At 39.4% G+C, this 19,538-nt stretch overlaps 1 protein-coding gene across 1 annotated transcript in view; it reads left to right on the forward strand.

The window, feature by feature from the left end:
• Positions 1 to 19,538, forward strand: part of PTPN5 (protein tyrosine phosphatase non-receptor type 5) — a 115,010-nt gene that overhangs the window by 17,446 nt on the left and 78,026 nt on the right. The window contains exon 2 of the mRNA XM_021005497.2: positions 3,949 to 4,023. Coding sequence (XP_020861156.1) covers positions 3,985 to 4,023 — 39 coding nt within the window. The 5' untranslated portion in view covers positions 3,949 to 3,984. The remainder of the gene's footprint in view (positions 1 to 3,948; positions 4,024 to 19,538) is intronic.

Genomic DNA, 19,538 nt, shown 5'->3' on the forward strand with positions numbered 1-19,538 from the left:
AAGTGATGCTTTTCGCCCCAGGCTTCAATCTGAGGCATCACAAGTCTCCCCAGGATTCTCTGGCCGCTGGACTGTCTGACAGGTGTCTTCCCTGAAAGCCTGAAGCCCAGGCATTTGTGAGCCTTCTTTGGCCTCCTCCTTGGCTCACAAATTCTCTGATCCAGGAATTCTGCTAAAAAGGCAATCCTCATACTCCCATCAGTGACGTGGATCCAGGATGAGCTGGCAGCCTCCTCCCACTGCATCTTAATTCAGCCAAATGCAGGAGGGGGATTCAGGACTTTGGGGATGTCCCTGAAACAGATGAGTCTCTGAAGATGCTGGAAGCTGTCTTTGTGCCTGAGCAGGAAATACCCACTGCCGGAGAGAAATAACAAGCCTGCTGACTTTGCCCCAGAAATGCGCTAGTACCTTCAGCCTCAGAAAACCAACTTGAAGTTTTGAGTCTCCCGGCAGCAAGCTCAGGGCCATCTCTTTGGGTATTCCAGGGGTTCTTAACCCTTTTTGTGTCAGGGAACCCTTGGGCAGTCTGGTGAAGCTAATTAACCCCTTCCCTAAATCATTTTTAAATAAAATGCATAAAATTACAAAGGAAACCAATTCTGTTGTGATATAGTTATCAAAACAGTTTTTTAGAAAGGAGTTCATGGATCCCAAGTTAAGAATCCCTGAAAACCCAACCCTCAAACCAGACGACATCTCACTCTCCATCAGGCTAGCTGACAGACACCAGCTGTGAGACTTGGCCTCTCTGGGCTTCAGTGTCCTCATCTGTAAAATGGGGATAATACCAACACCTACCTGACATGGTGCTTGTGAGAATCAAATGAGAAGATATATGTAAAGCCCTTTGTAAATCTTGAAGCTCTGCTACATTCCAAGAAGGACCGTGAATGCAGGTGGCACAGTGCCTACTCTGAGTGTTTGTCTTACTGACAGTGGGCCATGTGCATACTGGTGGGTTCACTTTCCATGGGACCAGCTTGGCCTCTGCCCTCATCCAAACTGTATGGGCTCCCACATATCCCTCTGTGTGTCTATGCAGAAGATAATAACGAACCAGCTGGCATTCGCACGGCCCATTGGAGTTACAAAATAAGTGAGTTTTCACATCCATCTGATCCTCACAGGATCCTAGTGAAGTTGGCAGGGCAAGAATCATCATCTGCATTTTAAAGATGATGAAGCTGCAGTATAGAAGGATCCCGTGACTGGCCCAGGGTCATACACCCAATCGATAACTGAGCCAGGAGAGAGCTTAGACTTCTGACTCCTAAGTCCCGTCCTCTCTTCCCTCTGTGCCATCATACTGTCTTGGCCAGGTCTCTCTGGCCTTTTGCCCTAAAATAGGAAGCTCTTTAAGGTCAAGGATAGCACAAAGAAAGGGCCTTGTGACCCCGCAACCCAGAACCAATGAGGGTGACAGAAAGGAAAATCCATAGCTGGACCCAAGGCATGGAGGACATAACTTCACACATGTTCTTTACCCTCACCCCATTTGTGGCAACAGATGATACTGGGGATAGTGGATACTGGTGAGCATAAGATAGGACTGAGCGTTATGTGCAAAACAGAGGAAATTGCATTTGATCTTGTGCAAGCAAGTGACAGACCCAGGCTTTCATTCAGCAAATATTTACTGAACACCTACTGTGTTTAAGGCCTTGTGCTTGACACCGTGGGAAAGTAAGAGAGGGAGAGAGTAAGATAGTGTCCTTCAACTTTGTGGGAGCTCTAACAAGACTTATCCAGGTGAACTGAGGTTAAATACTTAATGTTAAGTAGAGAACCTAAGAGTAGTAGGAGTTCAGGACAGAGAAGTCAGATGATTGGGCAATGAGTTGACCAGGGGAGAAGGAAGGGCATTCCAGGCAGGGCCCACAGAATGAACTTTCTATGATCTTAAGACAGAGAGACCTGACTAGAGCAGAGGGCCCATCGTGGGGAATCATAGGATTATGGTTACATGGTTCTCATCAATTCATCTGGGTTCATCAGTGAGAGCTGCAGGTGACGCCTCTCAGGGTTTATTGAATAGATCAACTGTTGAAGACAGAATACATCCTTATAATTCAGTGTCAATACATATATATCTATACTTGAGCACTCCACAGATCTTTGATGCCTTTGGTGTGGGCACTTCCTTGACCAACACAGATGGTGTTCCATGAGGAAGCAGTTTTTGAGACTTGCTAGGATGGAAAGATTCATCTTCCTATGGCCAACCTGGTGATGAACCTCTCTGAACTTAGCTCTCAGAAACAATAAAAGAATTTCAGAGTTGGAAAGGACCTCCGTGGCCAGCTAGTATAAGTCATACCTGAAATGAGAAATCTCTCTGCAGTGCACACGCACCAGGTGGTCATCTGGCTTTTGCTTGAAGGTCCCTAGTAAGGAGGAATCCAGTATGATTAGCCCCCTCTTCTCCCACGGCTATTGTTTCTCTGGAGAGAATGGTATTATTGCCTGTTGACTAGCCAGAGGATTGTAAACATTTCTGAAAAGGCCCGAGAGGAGTGTGGAGCTGTGACAGGTGAATGTGCTTGGGGAGTAGGGAGATCTTTTTTGGCATGGGCACCTTCATTTTTCAAGAATCAAATCCTGCAGTCCATCAGCTACAAATGGAGGCAATTTATAAAGAACAGAGGAGTGGGGTGTGGAAGGTGGCTCAGGAATGTTTCACGTTCACTCGGAGGCATGATCTTAGAGGAGTTCTGGGGTCCAGAGCAGACATCCCCACATCAAATCCACATCACAGAGAGCACAGAGCCGGTTGGAGGGTGGGGTTGGAATGTACACGTCTCTGCTCATCACCAGGTCATTTCTCTGCTATTATTATGAGACTAAGTGAATCCAAAGAAGTAGTCTCCTGCAGTAACCTAAGGAAAACAGCTATTATAGCTCTTAACACAGGTGGGAAATGGGGCCAGGATTGAACCTTGCATTTTAGTTAAGGGTGAGAGCATCTGTTCTTCTTGAAAAATTAATAGATTTTTCAAACCATTGTAGGCAGGGACTAAACATCCACCCAATTGGTCAGGGTTTGAATACACCCAGCTGCAAGGGGCAGAGATAACCAAGGCTTTCACTTCATCTTCACTGCTACTCTTTCTGCCTTTCTGATAATGAAAATAGTTCTTTTCTAGGAAGCATGTTTCTAGAGAGGCAGCTTCCCTCACTGCATTGTTTTAAGTACTTTTTGTGCCTGGGAAGCACTCCTCTGACAGATCACTTAGATTGTAGGAGAACCCATTGCAAAGAGTATGGAAAAAGAAGATAAAGTAGAATCCCCTAACCCAAAAAGCTGTGGTAAATCTGCCTGATGGGAAGCTCTCATGAATGGCATCCTAACAACTCAAGTACAAACAGTTCAGATGAGGAAGAAAAGGGGGAGATGACCAGAGAGATGAATATGGATACATGGAGAATTCACTGGACAAAAGGCGTGCATAGAAGACACACTCAGACATAGGATGGACACAGAAACATAATACAGCCCTGGAAGGATAATGTCAGAAGTGCCAGAGCTCAGAACCAGCCAGGGTTGGCAACAAATGCCAAGGAAACACAAGATACTTTTTAAAGAGCTAATATAGCTGAAAAAAGGAAGAACAAAGAATGGGTAGGACTGTGGAAAGGAGGGGATGCTCTTCAGGATATGAATGCCTTATCCTTTTAGGAGAGGAACGTTTTTTGTACATGTGCAAAACAGCATATGGTCTGAGTTGATCCTTTAACCAAAAAGCTGTTATCTGAAAAAATGCAATTCAAGTGTGTCCATACTTAAGTTCTTATTTTAAATGAGTGAAAATAGTATTAAACATTTTTAGAATTAAAAAAAAAAAGAATAGGACTTCTGTTTAGAGTGGGTGGTATGAAAACAGATGATGGGTGGAGAGAAATCATACTTATTTAAGCTCTTAATTTGGTTTTGTTTTTTCTCCTAAGGATAATGATCTTCAGACTCAGAAGGATAGAGCAAAAATGGTTAACAGGGAGTTGAAAACCCAAATCAGTGAAAAGGTAAGAGTTGTTTTCAATGAGCTAAAGTCACTAAACTGCAATGAACTCTATCCCAGAAAACTAAATAAACTGTGTATCATTGCTGAATGATGTTAGTGATCTTTGAAAAGCATTGAAAAATGGGAGGATGCCACAGGACTAGAGAAATGGGAATGTTTCCCAATATTCTGAAGTGGAAGAGGGCAGGGGTCTTTAAAACATTTACCAGTGAATTTGACTTCAGTTCCTAGCAAAATTCTAGGATATTTTGTGAGCAAGGAGAAGTCATGATCACTAAGAGCCCAGGTGGTATTGTAAATAGTGTTGGATTTTGAACCAGGAAGACTTAAGTTCAAATCCTCCTTCTAACGGCTAGCCTTGTGACTCTGGACAAGTCACAGTTTCCTTATTTATAAAATAAGGCTTACAATAGCACCTAACATGTGCTTTGCGAGCCTTAAAATGCTACATAAATGCTAGTTATTGTTACTCTTGTTATTATCGTCATAATCGTTATCATCAAGAATAGCTCATATCAAACTAACCTCATTTCCAGGTTTTACAGAGTTGCTAACCTCATAGAGCAAGAGAATCCCTATGTAGAGTATACAGTGTTTTGGCAAAGCGTTTGCCAATATCTCCTGTTAGTCTTGAGGAGACGATGGGGAGGTATGGCCAGATGATAGTATAGTTAAATGCATTTGAAAGCATTTGTTGAAAGCAGTTTTAAAGAGTAGTCCCTAATAGATGATTGTCAGCTTACAATGAGAATTCTAGTGGATTGATCCAGGGACCTATCCTTGACTTGGTGCTGTTTGTCATTCTAATCAATGACGCTAATGTAGTCACTGGAAGTATAACTTCCATCATCAGATTTTTAGATAACACAAAGCTGGAGGTGGGCGTAAGGGAAGGAGATATCTAATGCTGGATGACAAAGAGATTCAAAACAAAATCCAAAATAAAAGGCTAATCTAATAAGGGAAATTTAATAAGGGTAAATATTGAAGCCTATATCTGGGTTCAGAAAATCAACTGCATAAATATAGGATGCATAGAGCAAGCAATAATTGGTATAAAAAAAAAACCCTGGGTTTTAGTGAATTGTAAATTCAGTATGAATCAACAGTGTAATATCACAGCCAAAAAAAAGGTTAATGTTAGGTTGCATTAAAAGAGGCATAATGTTTATAATCAGAATGCGTCTGGAATTTCCAGCCTTCACATATCAGAACAAGCAAGAGTATGTCAGGAATAGATTGGCCAGAATGATACTGAATCTAAAGGTGATTCCATAATGGCATTTGGTAGGGGTTTAGAAACTATTGTCATAATGAGGTTGGTTGAAAAAACTGAAGATGGTTAGCCTGAACCAGAAACACGTAATAGTTGTCTCCAAATACTTAAAAAACAGGCCATGTAGAAGAAAAGGAAGGAAGGAAAGAAGACTTTCTTAAGCATTTGCTATGTGCAAAACATTGTGCTAAGTGCTGGGGATGAAATAGAAAAGCAAGGCAGTTTTTGTTTTCAGGGAGCTCCTGTTCTCAAGAGGGAGGCAACAGAGAGCAGGTTTCAGCTGCAAGTCAGATGGAAAGGTCCCATGGTCCTTAGGGTGCAATAGCAAAGCAGATGGTGATGCATCTTCTTAAATGTCATTTCCTTGATAAATCATCTCCATTTTGACGTTGAACCACTTGACAATGCCAAGGACTTCAGTGGTGAGGACTTTCTTATCCTTGTAATCAATGAGTGGCTGAGGAATTAAACTTATTCTGCTTTCCCCTGGCTAAGAATAACAAATGTTTGTTCACTTAAAATGATGGGTAGGAGTTGCACAGAGGCTGATGATTAATGTAAGGAAATACGTGTAGGTATTTGAGCTACCAAAAAGTAAAATGGGCTGCTTTGGGAATTAATGTGTTCCCCCTTGGAATTTCTTCCAGCCAAAGCTGAAAGACCACCTGTTGGGGATACGGTAGAGGAGATTCTTGTTCAGGTATATTCTGAGGTCCATCCAATTCTAAAGTTCTCTCACTCTGGGATTGTGGGAATCCAGAGTTGAGTCATAAGGCCTATCCTTTATAGATAGATGATGAAGGGGAGGAAGGAAGGAAGGAAGGAAGGAAGGAAGGAAGGAAGGAAGGAAGGAAGGAAGGAAGGAAGGACGGAAGATCAGCCTGACAGCCTTATATGAAGAAAGGGTTCCTCTACCTTCTTGGAATAAGGGGAAAAAACTGTCCTGGGGAGAGGATATAATATTTTCATCCCCTTTCATCCATTGCTTAGGTGAGATCTAAGAAACAATCTATAGGATATGCAAAGAAAGAACTGATAAAAGAATAACTGAAGGCCCCTCTACCTGTTGAAACACTAATGCTACATTGCATAGGTTTAAATAGGCCAAGAGAGCACCAGTCTTTCTGCCAAAGAGAATAGAACTCAGGGTACTTGGCTATTCGAATTCTATACCAATGTGGTATGAAGACTTATAAGACCTTAGAATTTTAAAGGATATAATCCTAATTTATCCAATCCAACAAGTTTTTGTTAAGCACATGTTCTATATGGAATTCACTTTACTAGGTTTTCTCAGTATAAAGACAGAAAGAAAACAAGCCCTCCCCTCAAGGAATTTACATTCTACTGGAGAGATAGGACATTTGAACAGATAAATACATACGTGATGACTTGAGAAGTAGGGAAAGAGCAATAATAACCGAGAGGATCAGGAAAAGCTTCTCATAAGGCATGGTGCATGAGCTAAATTTTGAAGGAAGCTGGGGCTTCTAAGAGATGCAAGTGAGGCAAGAGAACATTCCAGGCATTGAGTATCACCTGTGTAAGCCCAGAAGCAGGAAATGGAGGGACAGTTTCAGAGCAGAATAAGTAGAGAGCTGGGCTAGAAAGGAGACATTGTAAAAATTAATGATATTTGGCAAATCAAAACAACTCGGAGGTACCACATCACACCTGTCAGATTGGCCAACATGACAAAACAGGAAAATGATAAATGTTGGAGAAGATGTGGGAAAATTGGAACACTAATGCATTGTTGGTGGAGCTGTGAAATGATCCAGCCATTTTGGAAAGCAATTTGGAACTATGCCCAAAGAACTATAATAATGTGCATACCCTTTGACCCAGCAATAGCACTTCTAGGTCTATATCCCAAAGAGATCATACAAATGGAAAAAGGAACCACATGTACAAAAATATTCATAGCAGCTCTTTTTGTGGTGGCAAAGAATTGGAAATTGAGAGGATGCCCATCAATTGGGGAATGACTGAGCAAGTTGTGGTATACGAATGTAATGGAATACTATTGTGCTACAAGAAATGATAAGCAGGCTGACTTCAGAAAAACCTGGAAAGACTTGTATGGTCTGATGCTGAGTGAAATGAGCAGAACCAAGAGCATGTTGTACACAATAACAGCCACATTATGCGATGACTAATATTGATAAACTTAACCCTTCCCAGCAATACAAGGCTCTAAGACATCTCCATAGGCCTCATGATGGAAAATGCTATCCACATCCAAAGAAAGAACTATGGAAGTTGAATTGCTATTTTTTTTCTCTTCTGTTGAGTTTTGTTTCCTCTTTTTAATGGTTCCTTTTATTGGTTTTAATTTTTACTTACAACACCACTAATGTGCAAATATGTTTAATAGGAATGCAGATGTATAGCCTATATCAGATTTTGCGCCGTCTTAGGGGGGAGGGAGAAAAATTTTAAACTCAAAAGCATATGGAAGTGATTATTGATAAATCAAAATAAATTAATAAAATAAAAAGATTAATAATATTTGATAAGCCAAGAGCCAGTTTGGGAAGAGCCTTATATGCTATATAGTCTGTTCCCCACACCATACAGGATTCCTTCCTACAACATCTTGATATTTTACCTTTCCAACAGAGAAGTCATCATGTAATAAGGCAGCCCATTCCATTATTGGGCAGATCTGATGGTCAATTCTTCCTTAGATTTGAACCAAAATGTTCCTCTGTGTGATTTTATCAATTGACCCTAGTTTTAACATCCTTTGCACCTTTGTTTATGCCTTACTCCATACCTAGAATGCCCGTCCCTGTCCTTTTACCTAATCAAATTTTACTCATCTTTCAAAGGCCTGGAATTATTTACTTTTACGCTTTGGGGATATTTAACCTGAAGAAAAGACAACTGAGGACATGATTGGTGTCTACAGATAGGGCAGTTATGAGGAAACAAGATAAAGTCAGTCAGTTAAAAAGCATTTATTAAGCACTTACTATTTGAGTCATTGTGCTAAGGTATAGCTAGGGCTACAAAGAAAGGCAAAAAATGCTCTCTGCCTTCAAGGAGCTTATCATCTAATGGAGATGATAGCGTGTAAATAACTAGGTATATCCAAGATATAAATGGGATAGATGGAAAGTAATCTAAAATGGGAAGGCATTAGCAGCCAGAACAACCATAAAAAGCCTTCTCCAGCAGATGAGATTTGTGTTGAGTCTTGAAGGAAGCCAAGGAGACCAAAAGGCAAAGATGAGAAACAGAGCATTCTAAGCATGGGAGATAGCCCAGGCAAAGGCACTGCTGCAAAAGTGGGAGACAAAGGGACATGTTCAGTGTACTGCAAGTGGTCTGGTATAGCTGAATCATGGAAGGGAGTGAAGTGGAAGAAAGACTAGAGAGGTAGGAATGGCTCAGGTTAAAAAGACCTTTAAATTCTAAACAGAGGATTTTATATTTGATCTTAGAGGTAATAGGGAGCCAGCGGAGCTCCCTGAACAGGAGGTTGATGGTTGGACTGCGCTAGTAAAATTACCTTGGCATCTAAGTGGAAGATGAATTAGAATAAGGAGAGACTTGAGGAATGGAGGTTGATTAGAAGGCTGTTACAAATGGCAGAAATGGCACTTGAACCCAGGTCTTCCTGACTCTGTGGTCAGTTCTCTGTCTGCCATATCATAACTACCTCTCACCTTTGAAATTATATATTTTAATTTTTAAATTACCCATATTCTTTAAAATATCATTTCACTGAAAGTAAGCATTACTAGAAGGGCAGATTTACTTCTGGTTTGTAAGTGACAATCTGTTTTTAAGCTCTCATACAATCATACAAACATTGTTAATTCAGGAAGAACCAGAAAGAAAATGACCATAATATTCCTCTTCTCTGATCCATCAGATGAAAAAGACAAATCCTAGAAAAAGAAACTGGAACTTCTAAGACATCAACAGAAAAACCCATTCCTTAGAAGACCTTACTTAAGAACACCAAAGTTGGCAGAGCCAAGATGGCAAAGTACAGGCAGCAATCCAGCTGAAATTTCCCAACATTACCTTCCAAACAACTTTAAAATAACTCCTCAAATCAAATTTTGGAGTGGCAAAGCCAACAAAAGATCAGAGTGAGATATTTTTCCAGCCTAAGACAACTTAGGAGGTCAGCAGGAGAGGTTTGTGACATGAGGGTGAGAGCTGGTCCAGAACATGGCAGGAGCACCAATTGTGGGCCTTGGATGGGGGCAACAGGAGCAGCAGTTTGGGGAACTCTCAGCCCAGAAATGGCAAGGGAATCAGACAGTTGATCAGAAAGAGATTACAAGGGACTCTGCTGGCACTGGCTGCAGCTGGTGCTGATTGGCACCTCTATTGCCCACAAGCAGTTCTGGGTCACAGTTCTAAGGCACAGGGAGCACTAGTGCTTGTGATTGCAGGACAGCCAGAGACATAGTCACAGTTTCAGGGCATAGAGGAGTGGCTTCAGAGGAGCTGGGGCCCTTCCTGGGTAAACACCAGAGCACAGACCAGAAGAGCAATGACCATATTTCTCCATGAATCACATCATCTTGGAAGCACCCAAAACTTACACACACACACACAACACACACACACCCCAATACTTAGGACAGTGCCTGCCCACCCACAGGTGAGCAGAGCCCAACTTTAATATGAAGTTAACTTTAACATAAAGTTCAATGTCAAGAAAATTAACAAATAACAAAAAAAGAACTTGACAGGGAAGACCAAGACATAAACTAAGAAGAAAATAACAATGTGAAAACAGCTACAAACAAAGCCTTAAAGAAAAATGCTGATTGGACCCAAGCCCAATAAGAATTCCTGGAAGAGTAAAAGAGAGAGATAAGAGTGGTAGAAGAAAAATTGGGAAAAGAAATGAGAGTGCAAGAAAATTATGAAAAGAGAATTGACAGCTTGGTAAAAGAGGCACAAAAATACTGAAGAAAATAACACCTTAAAAACAATTAGCATAGTGATAAAGAGACATAAAAATTCAGTGAAGAAAAGAAATCCTTAAAAATCAGAATAGGCTAAATGGAGAAGGAAATACAAAAATTCACTGAAGAAAAGAACTCTTTAAAAAGCAGAAGATGGGCAGAGCCAAGATGGCAGAGTAAAGATAGGAACTCATCTGAGCTCTCCTCCAAACCCCTCCAACTATCTTTTAAAATGACTCTAAACAAATTCTAAAGCAGCAGAACCCACAAAAAGACAGAGTGAAACAGATTTCCAGCCCAAGACAACTTGGAAGGTCATCAGGAAAGGTCTTTTACACCAGGGTGAGAGAGGAGCACCTGGCCCCAGAATACCTGGAGCAGGCCTTGGAGCATTGAATTACTGGCATCAGTGGTGGTTTCCAGACCTCTCAGCCCACAAACAACAAACACAACTTGGAAGGTCAACAGGAAAGATCTGTCACACTTGGGTGAGAGTGGAACACAGTCCAGTGCAGGCCATGCCATCACTGCCCTAGTCATAGCAAACCAGGAGCAGGCTTTTATAGTGACTGAATCAGCAGCAGCAGCAGCAGCAGCAACAGCTGCTTCCAAAGCTCTGAGCCCATAGGCGGTAAGGGGGTAAAAAAACTGGTCAGAAGGAGATTACAGGGGTCTCTTTGCTAGCACTGAGGCAAGATTCTGTTTCTTTGCCCATACTTCCATCCAGGTCTCAGTCCTGGGTGGCAGTCCCGGGATGAGGAGGAGCATTACCATAGCAGAGCTTGTAGCAGCAGTGAAAGAGGGACTCTTCTCACAGTTCCAGGGCACAAAAGAGTGTTTGTGGTTGCTCACAGACCAGAGCACAGGCCAGGAGAGTAGTAAACACCTCTCCTTAGATCATACCACCTTGGAAGGACTGAAAACTTACAGGCGTTTAGAAGGATCTCTGGAAACAGCTGCACAAAACCCCTGAAGCTTGAGACAGTTTGCCCTCTATCCTGGAAGCAGAGCCCTACTTTGACAAAAAGTTAAAAGTCAAGTAATAGGCTGGGAAAATGAGTAAACAACAGAAAAAACCTCTGGCCATAGAAAGTTATTATGGTGACAAGAAAGATCAAAACACACACTCAGAAGAAGACAAAAAAGGCAAAGCTCCTACATCCAAAGCCTCCAAGAAAAATATGAATTGGTCTCAGGCCATGGAAGAGTTCAGAAAGGATTCTGAATATCAGATAAGAGAGGCAGAGGAAAAATTAGGAAGAGAAATGAGAGTGATACAAGAAAATCATGAAAAACAAGTCAACATCTTGGTAAAGGAGACACAAAAAAAGACTGAAGAAAGTAACACCTTAAAAAACAGACTGGGCCAAATGGTAAAAGAGGTCCAAAAAGCAATGAGGAAAAGAATACATTAAAAAGCAGAATTGACCAATGGAAAAGGAGGTCCAAAAGCTCACTACAGAAAAGAATTCTAAAAGCTCACTGAAGAATCCTTAAAAAGCAGAATGGGACAAATGGAAAAAGAGGTACAAAAGCTCAAGAAAATAATTCCTTCAAAATTAGTGTTATGTAAGTAGAAGCTAATGATTTCATGAGAGATCAAGAAACAATAAAACAAAATCAAAAGAATGAAGAAGTAGAAGAAAATGTGAAATATCTCATCGGAAAAACAGCGGGACCTGGGAAATAAACTGAGGAGAAATAATTTAAGAACTATTGGACTACTTGAAAGCCATGATCAAAAAAAGGGCCTCGACATTATATTTCAAGAAATTATAAAGGAAAACTGCCCTGATACCTTAGATCCAGAGGGTAAAATAGAAATTGAAAGAATTCACTGATCAGCTCCCAAAAGAAATCCCAAAATGAAAACTCACTGGAATATTATAGCCAAATTCCAGGGATGCAGTGGTCAGAAGCAAAACAGATTATTGAGGAGGGACAGGATAAAAAGAGAGAGAGAAGGGTAAACAGAAGAAAATAGGGTGGAGGGAAATAGACAGTAATCATAACTAAATGTGAATGGGATGAGCTCACCTATAAAACTAAAGTGGGAAAAAACCCAGAATCCAACAATATGTTGTTTATAAGGGACATAACTTGAAATAGAAAGACAGAGTTAAAATAAAGAGCTAGAGCAGAATCTATTCTGCTTCAGCTGAAGTAAAAAAAAAATCAGGGATAGCAATCATGATCTCAGACAAAGCAAAAGCAAAAATAGGCCTAATTTTTTTAAATAATAAAGTTTTGAGTTCCAAATTCTATACCTCCCTCCCTCCCCTCCCCCCTCCCTGAGATGGTAAGCAATCTGATATAGGTTATACATAGGCAATCATGTAAAACATTTCCATATTAGCCATTTTATACAAGAGTGGAACCAAAAAAAGTGAAAAACAGTATGTTTCAGTCTATATTCAAACAATATCTGTTCTTTCTCTGGAGATCAATAGCATTTTTCATCATAAATCCTTTTGGATTGTCTTGGATCATTGTATTGCTGAGAATAGCTAATTCATTCACAGTTCTTCATCATACAATTGTTACTATGTACAACGTTCTCCTGGTTCTGCTCACTTCAGTTTGTATCAGTTTATTTAAGTCTTTCCAGGTTTTTCTGAAATCATCTTGCTCATCATTTCTTATAGCACAATAATATTCCATCACGATCTTATGCTACAACTTGTTTAGCCATTCCCTAAGTGATGGGCATCCTCTTGATTTCCAATTCTTAGCCACTACAAAAAAAGCTGCCATAAATATTTTTGTACAAGTAAGTCTATTTCCCTTTTTTAAAAATCTCTTTGGAATATAGACCTAGTAGTAGTATTTCTGGGTCAAAGGGTAGGCACAGTTTTATAGCCCTTTGGGTATAGTTCCAAATTGTTCTCCAGAATATTTGGATCACTTCACAACTCTACCAACAGTACATTAGTGTCCCATTTCCCCCACGTCCCTTCCAACATTTGTCATTTTTCTTTTTTGTCACATTAGCCAATCTGATTGGTGTAAAGTGATACCTCAGAGTTCTTTTAATTTGTATTTCTCTAATCAACAGGGATTTAGAGCATTTTTTTCATATGGCTATAGATAGTTTTGATTTCTTTTTCTGAAAACTACCTGTTCATATCCTTTGACCATTTATCAGTTGGGGAATGACTTGTATTCTTATAAATTTGATTAAGTTCTCTATTATATATAGAGACCTGTATATTTAAGAAATGAGGCCTTTATTAGAAATACTTGCTGCAAAAAATTTTTTCCCAGTTTACTGCTTTCCTTCTAATTTTTGTTCCATTGGTTTTCTTTGTGCAATTTTTTAAAATGTCATATAATTAAAATTAGCAATTTTACATTTTGTAATGCTGTCTGTATCTTGCTTCATCTTAAATTCTTCCCTTATCCATAAATCTGATAGGTAAACTATTCCATGCTCTTCTAATTTGCTTATGGTTTCACCCTTTATATCTAAATCATGTGCCTATTTTGACCTTATTTTGGTATATGCTGTGAGATGTTGGTCTATGCCTAGTTTCTGCCATACTGTTTTCCAATTTTTCCAGTAGTTTTTGTCAGATAATGAGTTCTTGTCCCAAAAATGTGGATCTTTGGGTTTATTATGTAACGGATTACTGTGGTCATTTACTACTGTGTATTATATACCTAATCTCTTCCACTCATCTACTACTCTATTTCTTAGCCAGTACCAGCTTGTTTTGATAATTACTGCTTTATAGTACAGCTTGAGATCTGATACACCTAGATCAATTTCCTTAACATTTTTTTGTTGATTACCTTGGTATTCTTGACCTTTGTTCTTCAAGATGGATTTTGTTATTATTAAAAATAGACCTAATTAAAAGAACTAATCAGGGGGACTACATCATGTTAAAAGGTACCATAGATAATGAATTTGTACAGCGAGTTTCTCAGATAAAGGCCTCATTTCTCAAGTATAGAGAGTACTGAGTCGAATTTTTAAAAATAAGAGCCATCCCCCAGTTGATAAGTGGTAAAGGGATATGAACAGGTAGTTTTTAGCAGAAGAAATTCAGCCTGTTTCTAGGCATATGAAAAAAATGCTCAAAATCACTATTAATTAGAGAAATGCAAATTAAAACAACTCTGAGATACCACCTCATACCCATTAGAAATGACAAATTTCTTCTGGAGGGGGTGAGGAGAAAACAAATACACTAATGTAATGTTGGTGGTGGCAAAGAACTGGAAATTGAGGGAATAGTCACCAATTAGGGAATGGCTGGACAAGTTGTAGGATATGATTGTGATGGAGTACTATTGTGCTGTAAGAAATGATGAGAGGGAAGTAGTTTCTGAAATAATCATGGCAAGACTCATATGATGCAAAGTGAAATGAGAAAAACTGAGAGATCATTGTGCATAGTAACAGCAATATTGTAATGATGATCAACTGTGAAAGACTTGGCTGCTCTGATCAATACAGTGATCTGAGATAATTCCAAATGACTCATGATGAAAAAATGCTATCCACCTTCAGAGAGAAAACTGATGAATTCTTAGTACAAATTGAAGTCTGCTTTTCTTGCTTTTTTTTTGAGATATAATTAATATGGAAGTGTTTTGCATGATTTCATGTGTATAATTAATTTTATCCCTCTGCTTATCTTTTCAGTGGGTGGGCAAAGAGTAGGAGGGAGGGAGAGAATTTGGAACTAAAAATTTAAAAAGAAAAGACTTCTAAAAATAAATATTTTTTTGAAAAAAGGAGGCTATAGGGGCAGCTAGGTGGCACAGTGGATAGAGCACCGGCCCTGGATTCAGGAGGACCTGAGTTCAAAATCTGGCCTCAGACACATAACACTTAACTAGCTGTGTGACCCTGGGCAAGTCACTTACCCCCATTGACTAACCCCCCCCCAAAAAAAAGAAAGGGAGCAAATACTAAAATGAAAAAATGAGCAAAAGTTAAAAAATTAAAAATAATTAGAAAAAGAAGAAATTGTATAACAATGGGCAATTCTCGTAACATCTCAGTTCCCCAAGCAACTGTCTAAGATATTAGGTTACAGATGAGTAGCTGATATCTATATCATTAGAGGAAATTTCCATACAGGGAATTTCTTACACAGGTGTTATAATAGGTTCAGGACTGTCCCTTAAAAAATGTTCTAAGTAAAAGATCCACCTCTACCTCAGTTCACAGCTGTAACTCAAATAGCTTTTTTTGTGAGCTACCATTATCATTAGAGTCAGAAGGTCACCTTGGAATCTCTGTTGCAATCAGTAGTGGTCGCTGAAAACCTGGAGAGGTAAACCCTCTATCCGCTTGGCCACTCATACCCTCCAGGATGGCTAAGTCCAAGGCATGAGACTGCTGATCATTTTTCAGATCAGTAACCCTATAGTGCAACTGCTGCTGCTGCCCTGGAACACTTGAGCTCCATTTGCAGAGCCTTCACTGAAAAGGTAGGATCTGGACTGGACCTTGAAGAATAAATAAAATCTGGACGTGAGGAAAAATGGAGGGCACTCTTCCTTTGTGAGTATCCAGGGTTTTCTCATGAGTGATGGGAAGCCAGTCTGAAATTAGCAGCTTTCTCAAAGCATGGTCATGAGAAATTGAACATTGCTTCAGTGAACCTTCATAACCTCAGCTGATCAATTAAATTGCTATGTTAAAGAAGTTTGAATCATAACAGGGTAGAATTTTAAAGGTAGAAGGGACCTTGAAAGTTACTTTTAAGTTGATGATACGTTATAATGACCCATGGTCCAATTGCTAGTCATAATGGTTTGGTTTTTTTTTTTTTATTACCTATTTTATTGTTTAGTAGGCAGCAGAGAGAGAAAGAGCTGGCTTTGGAGTCAGTAATACAGATTTAAATTCTACTTGTGGTAGGTACATACTAGCTGTGTGACATACAGTAAGTCACTTTTTTCTCCCATCTTATTTTTCTATTGTATTTTCATTTTTATTTTCAGTTCCAAATTCTCTCCTTCCCTTTATCCCTTCCCCTACCTACTGAAAAAGCAAGAAATGTGATTCCCATTATACATATGAAGTCAAGCAAAACATTTTCACATTAGCCATGTTATGGGGTGGGGGTGGGGGCATGGAGGAAGCAAGAAAAATAAAGAAAGTGAGAAAATATCCTTCAATCTGCACTCAGAGTTCCTCAAGTTTTTTTTCTGGATATATACAGCATGTCTCGTCATGAATCCTTTGAAATAGTCATGAATCGTCTTGATCAGAGTAACTAGCTGTTCACAGTCGATAATCGTCACAATATTGCTGTTACTGTGTACAATGTTCTCCTAGTTCTTCTCCCTTCACTTTACATCAGTTCACATAAGTCTTACTAGATTTTTCTAAAACCATCCTCCTCACCATTTGTTATAGCACAATAATATTCCATCACAATCATATACCACAGCTTGATCAACCATTCCCCAACTGATAGGCATTCCTTCACTTTTCAATTCTTTCCCACCATGAAAAGAGCTACTATATTTTTATGCATATAGGTCCTTTTCTTTTTTCTTTGATCTCTTTGGGGTACACATCTAATAGTGGTATTGCTGAGTCAAAGAGTATGCACGGTTTTATAGCCTTTTGGGCATACTTCCAAAGTGTTCTCCAGAATGGTTGAATCAGTTCACAACTCCACCAAAAGTGCATTAGTGCACCTATTTTTCCACATCCTCTCCAGCATTTGTAATTTTTCTTTTCTGTCATGTTAACCAATCTGATGTGTGTGAGGTGGTACTTCAGAGTTGTTTTCGTTTGCATTTCTCTAATTGTTAGTGATTCCAAGCTATTTTTCTATAACTATTGATAGCTTTAATTTCTTCTGAAAACTACCTGTCCATATCCATTAACCACTTATAAATTGAAGAAATAAATGGAGAATGTAGAACAAGTAACTTAACTTCTCAATACAGAAGGCAGCTTCTGGACTGTAAGTTACATGATTGTGATGATCAATTTGAAAGATTTAGCTAATCTGATCAATACAGTGGTCCAAGACGATACCAAAGGACTCATGATGAAAAATGCTCTCCACCTCCAGAGAGAGAACCAATGAACTCTTTTCACTTTCTTCCATTGCTTTTCATTTATTTATTTATTTTTGCGATGTGGCTAATATGGAAATATGTCTTACATGACTTCACAAATATAATCAATATTATAGATACATATCTCTACTTGTAGATAGATAGATAGATATAACTATAATCAGTATATTTCTTGCCTTCTCAATGGGTGGGAAAGGAGCAAGAGAATTTGGAACTCAAATTTTTTAAAATTAATTTTTTTTTAAATTAAAAAGGACTGTAAGATACAGAGGATTAGCCAGTTTGTATCAGTTGAGAGAATTTCTACATTGGAAACTGTTAGACAAATGACTTAATTGTAAAATAATAATAATAATAGCTAACATTTATATAATACTTTAGGATTTGCAAAGCATTTTACATATGTTGTCTCATTTTATCCTCACAACAACCCTGGGAGGTAAATGCCATTGTTAATCCCATTTTACAGTTGAGGAAACTGAGGTTAAGTGACTTGCCGGGGGTCACATAGCTAATTAGCATCTGAGGTTGTATTTGAACTCAGGTCTTCCTAACTTTGAGAAAACAGGTCTAACCATTTACATTTTATTTTATAAAACTAAAGCCCTATGTTGATACTTCCTCAAGACTCAGGGGTAATCCTGAGTTCCTGAAGACTAGAGTGAAAAGAACAAGCCCTAGTGGGGCCTACCACAGTAGAAAATCTTCAAGTATGTGTCCAGTGATAGCCCATGCATCCCTGTTTATTGACTGGCCCAGCCAAGTTCAGAGATGCTAATCTCCAGGTGGGCTATTGTCCAGAATCTTTTGGCTGTGGGTAGGTGGCTCGGTGGATAGAATGTTGTACTTGGAACCAGAAAACCCTGAGTTCAAATCCTGCCTCAGATGCTCACAAGCTATATGACCCTGGACAAATCACTGAAGCTCTCTTTGCCCCAGTTTCTTCATCTGTAAAATGGAGGTAATGATAGTAGCCACCTCCTAGGGTTTTGTAAGGATCAAATGAGACAACGTGTAAAATACTTTGCAAACTTTAAAGCACCATATGACTTAGCAACTTTCAAAAAAGCACTAACTCAGTCATGAAAGGCTGTGATGTCTGTTGAGCCAGGGAGTTTCCCATACCAATGAAATCATAGTTCTTTAAGTATTGAAGGTATAGCTATGTATTGTATTTGAATAATGGAAGTTCATTGCTTTTTAAGTAGTCAGAGGTTGATTGTTTCCTACTATGTGGGAGGGCCTGTGCAAAGCACAGTGGGAACAGAATCACAACCTTTCAGAGTTAGAGGAAACTTTAGATGCTGTCTATTCTAACCGAAACCTGACTTATAATGCCTTCTGTGCCATTCCCACCAACAGGCACCCATTCTTTACTCAAAGATGTCAAGTGAGGGAGAACCTCTTGAAGCAGTCCATTCCATCTCTGGATAGATGAGATTATTAAGAACTTTTTCTTTGTCTCCAATTGAAACCTGCCTCTCTATGCCATAACTTCTGGTTCTGTTCTCTGTTGATAAACAGAATTAGCCAAATCCCTCTTCCCTCTGATAGCATAGTAAATAGCACAGGACCAAGGACAGGTCTGGAGTCCTTCCCTAAAAACATCTTTCTCAAGCTGACTTGGGTTTCAAGTTCTTCAGTCATTAATGACTAGTCTTTGGGTCTGAACATCGAATCAGTCTATAAACCACATAACTGTACTATAGTCTAACCCAGGGGTTCTTAATCTGAAATCCAAGGGATCCGTGGATAGATTTCAGGAGGTCTATGGATTTGGATGGGAAAAAAATGAATTCTCTCTTATTCTCACTGTCCCTAACTGAACGTGAACATTTCCTTCAGTATTTAAAAACATTCTGAGAAGGAGACTGTAAGTTTCTCCAGGCTGCCACCAGGGTCCATGATGTAATAAAAGGGTAAGAACCCCTGGTCTAACTCATTTCTCTATCTTGTCCACAAGAATAATATGATGGATAACATCAAGGGGCATTCACCTGATCTACCAGTCTAGACCCTATCAACGACGAAATGAGATTACTCAGTCATGACCTCTTCTTGATTCTGGAATTGCTTTGGACTTTAATTCAAGACAGACCAGGGTTTGTACCCTCCTCTGACATTTAATAGGTTTGTGGGCAAGGGCAAGTCACTTAAACTCTCTGTATGTCAGCTTCCTTATCTGTGAAATACAGAGCTTAGACTTAATGGCCTCCAAGGTCCCTTCCAGGTCCAGATTTATGATCC

The sequence above is a fragment of the Phascolarctos cinereus genome, unplaced genomic scaffold (assembly GCF_003287225.1).
Source record: "Phascolarctos cinereus isolate Bilbo 61053 unplaced genomic scaffold, phaCin_HiC Scaffold_9;HRSCAF=440, whole genome shotgun sequence".
NCBI lineage: Eukaryota > Metazoa > Chordata > Mammalia > Diprotodontia > Phascolarctidae > Phascolarctos > Phascolarctos cinereus.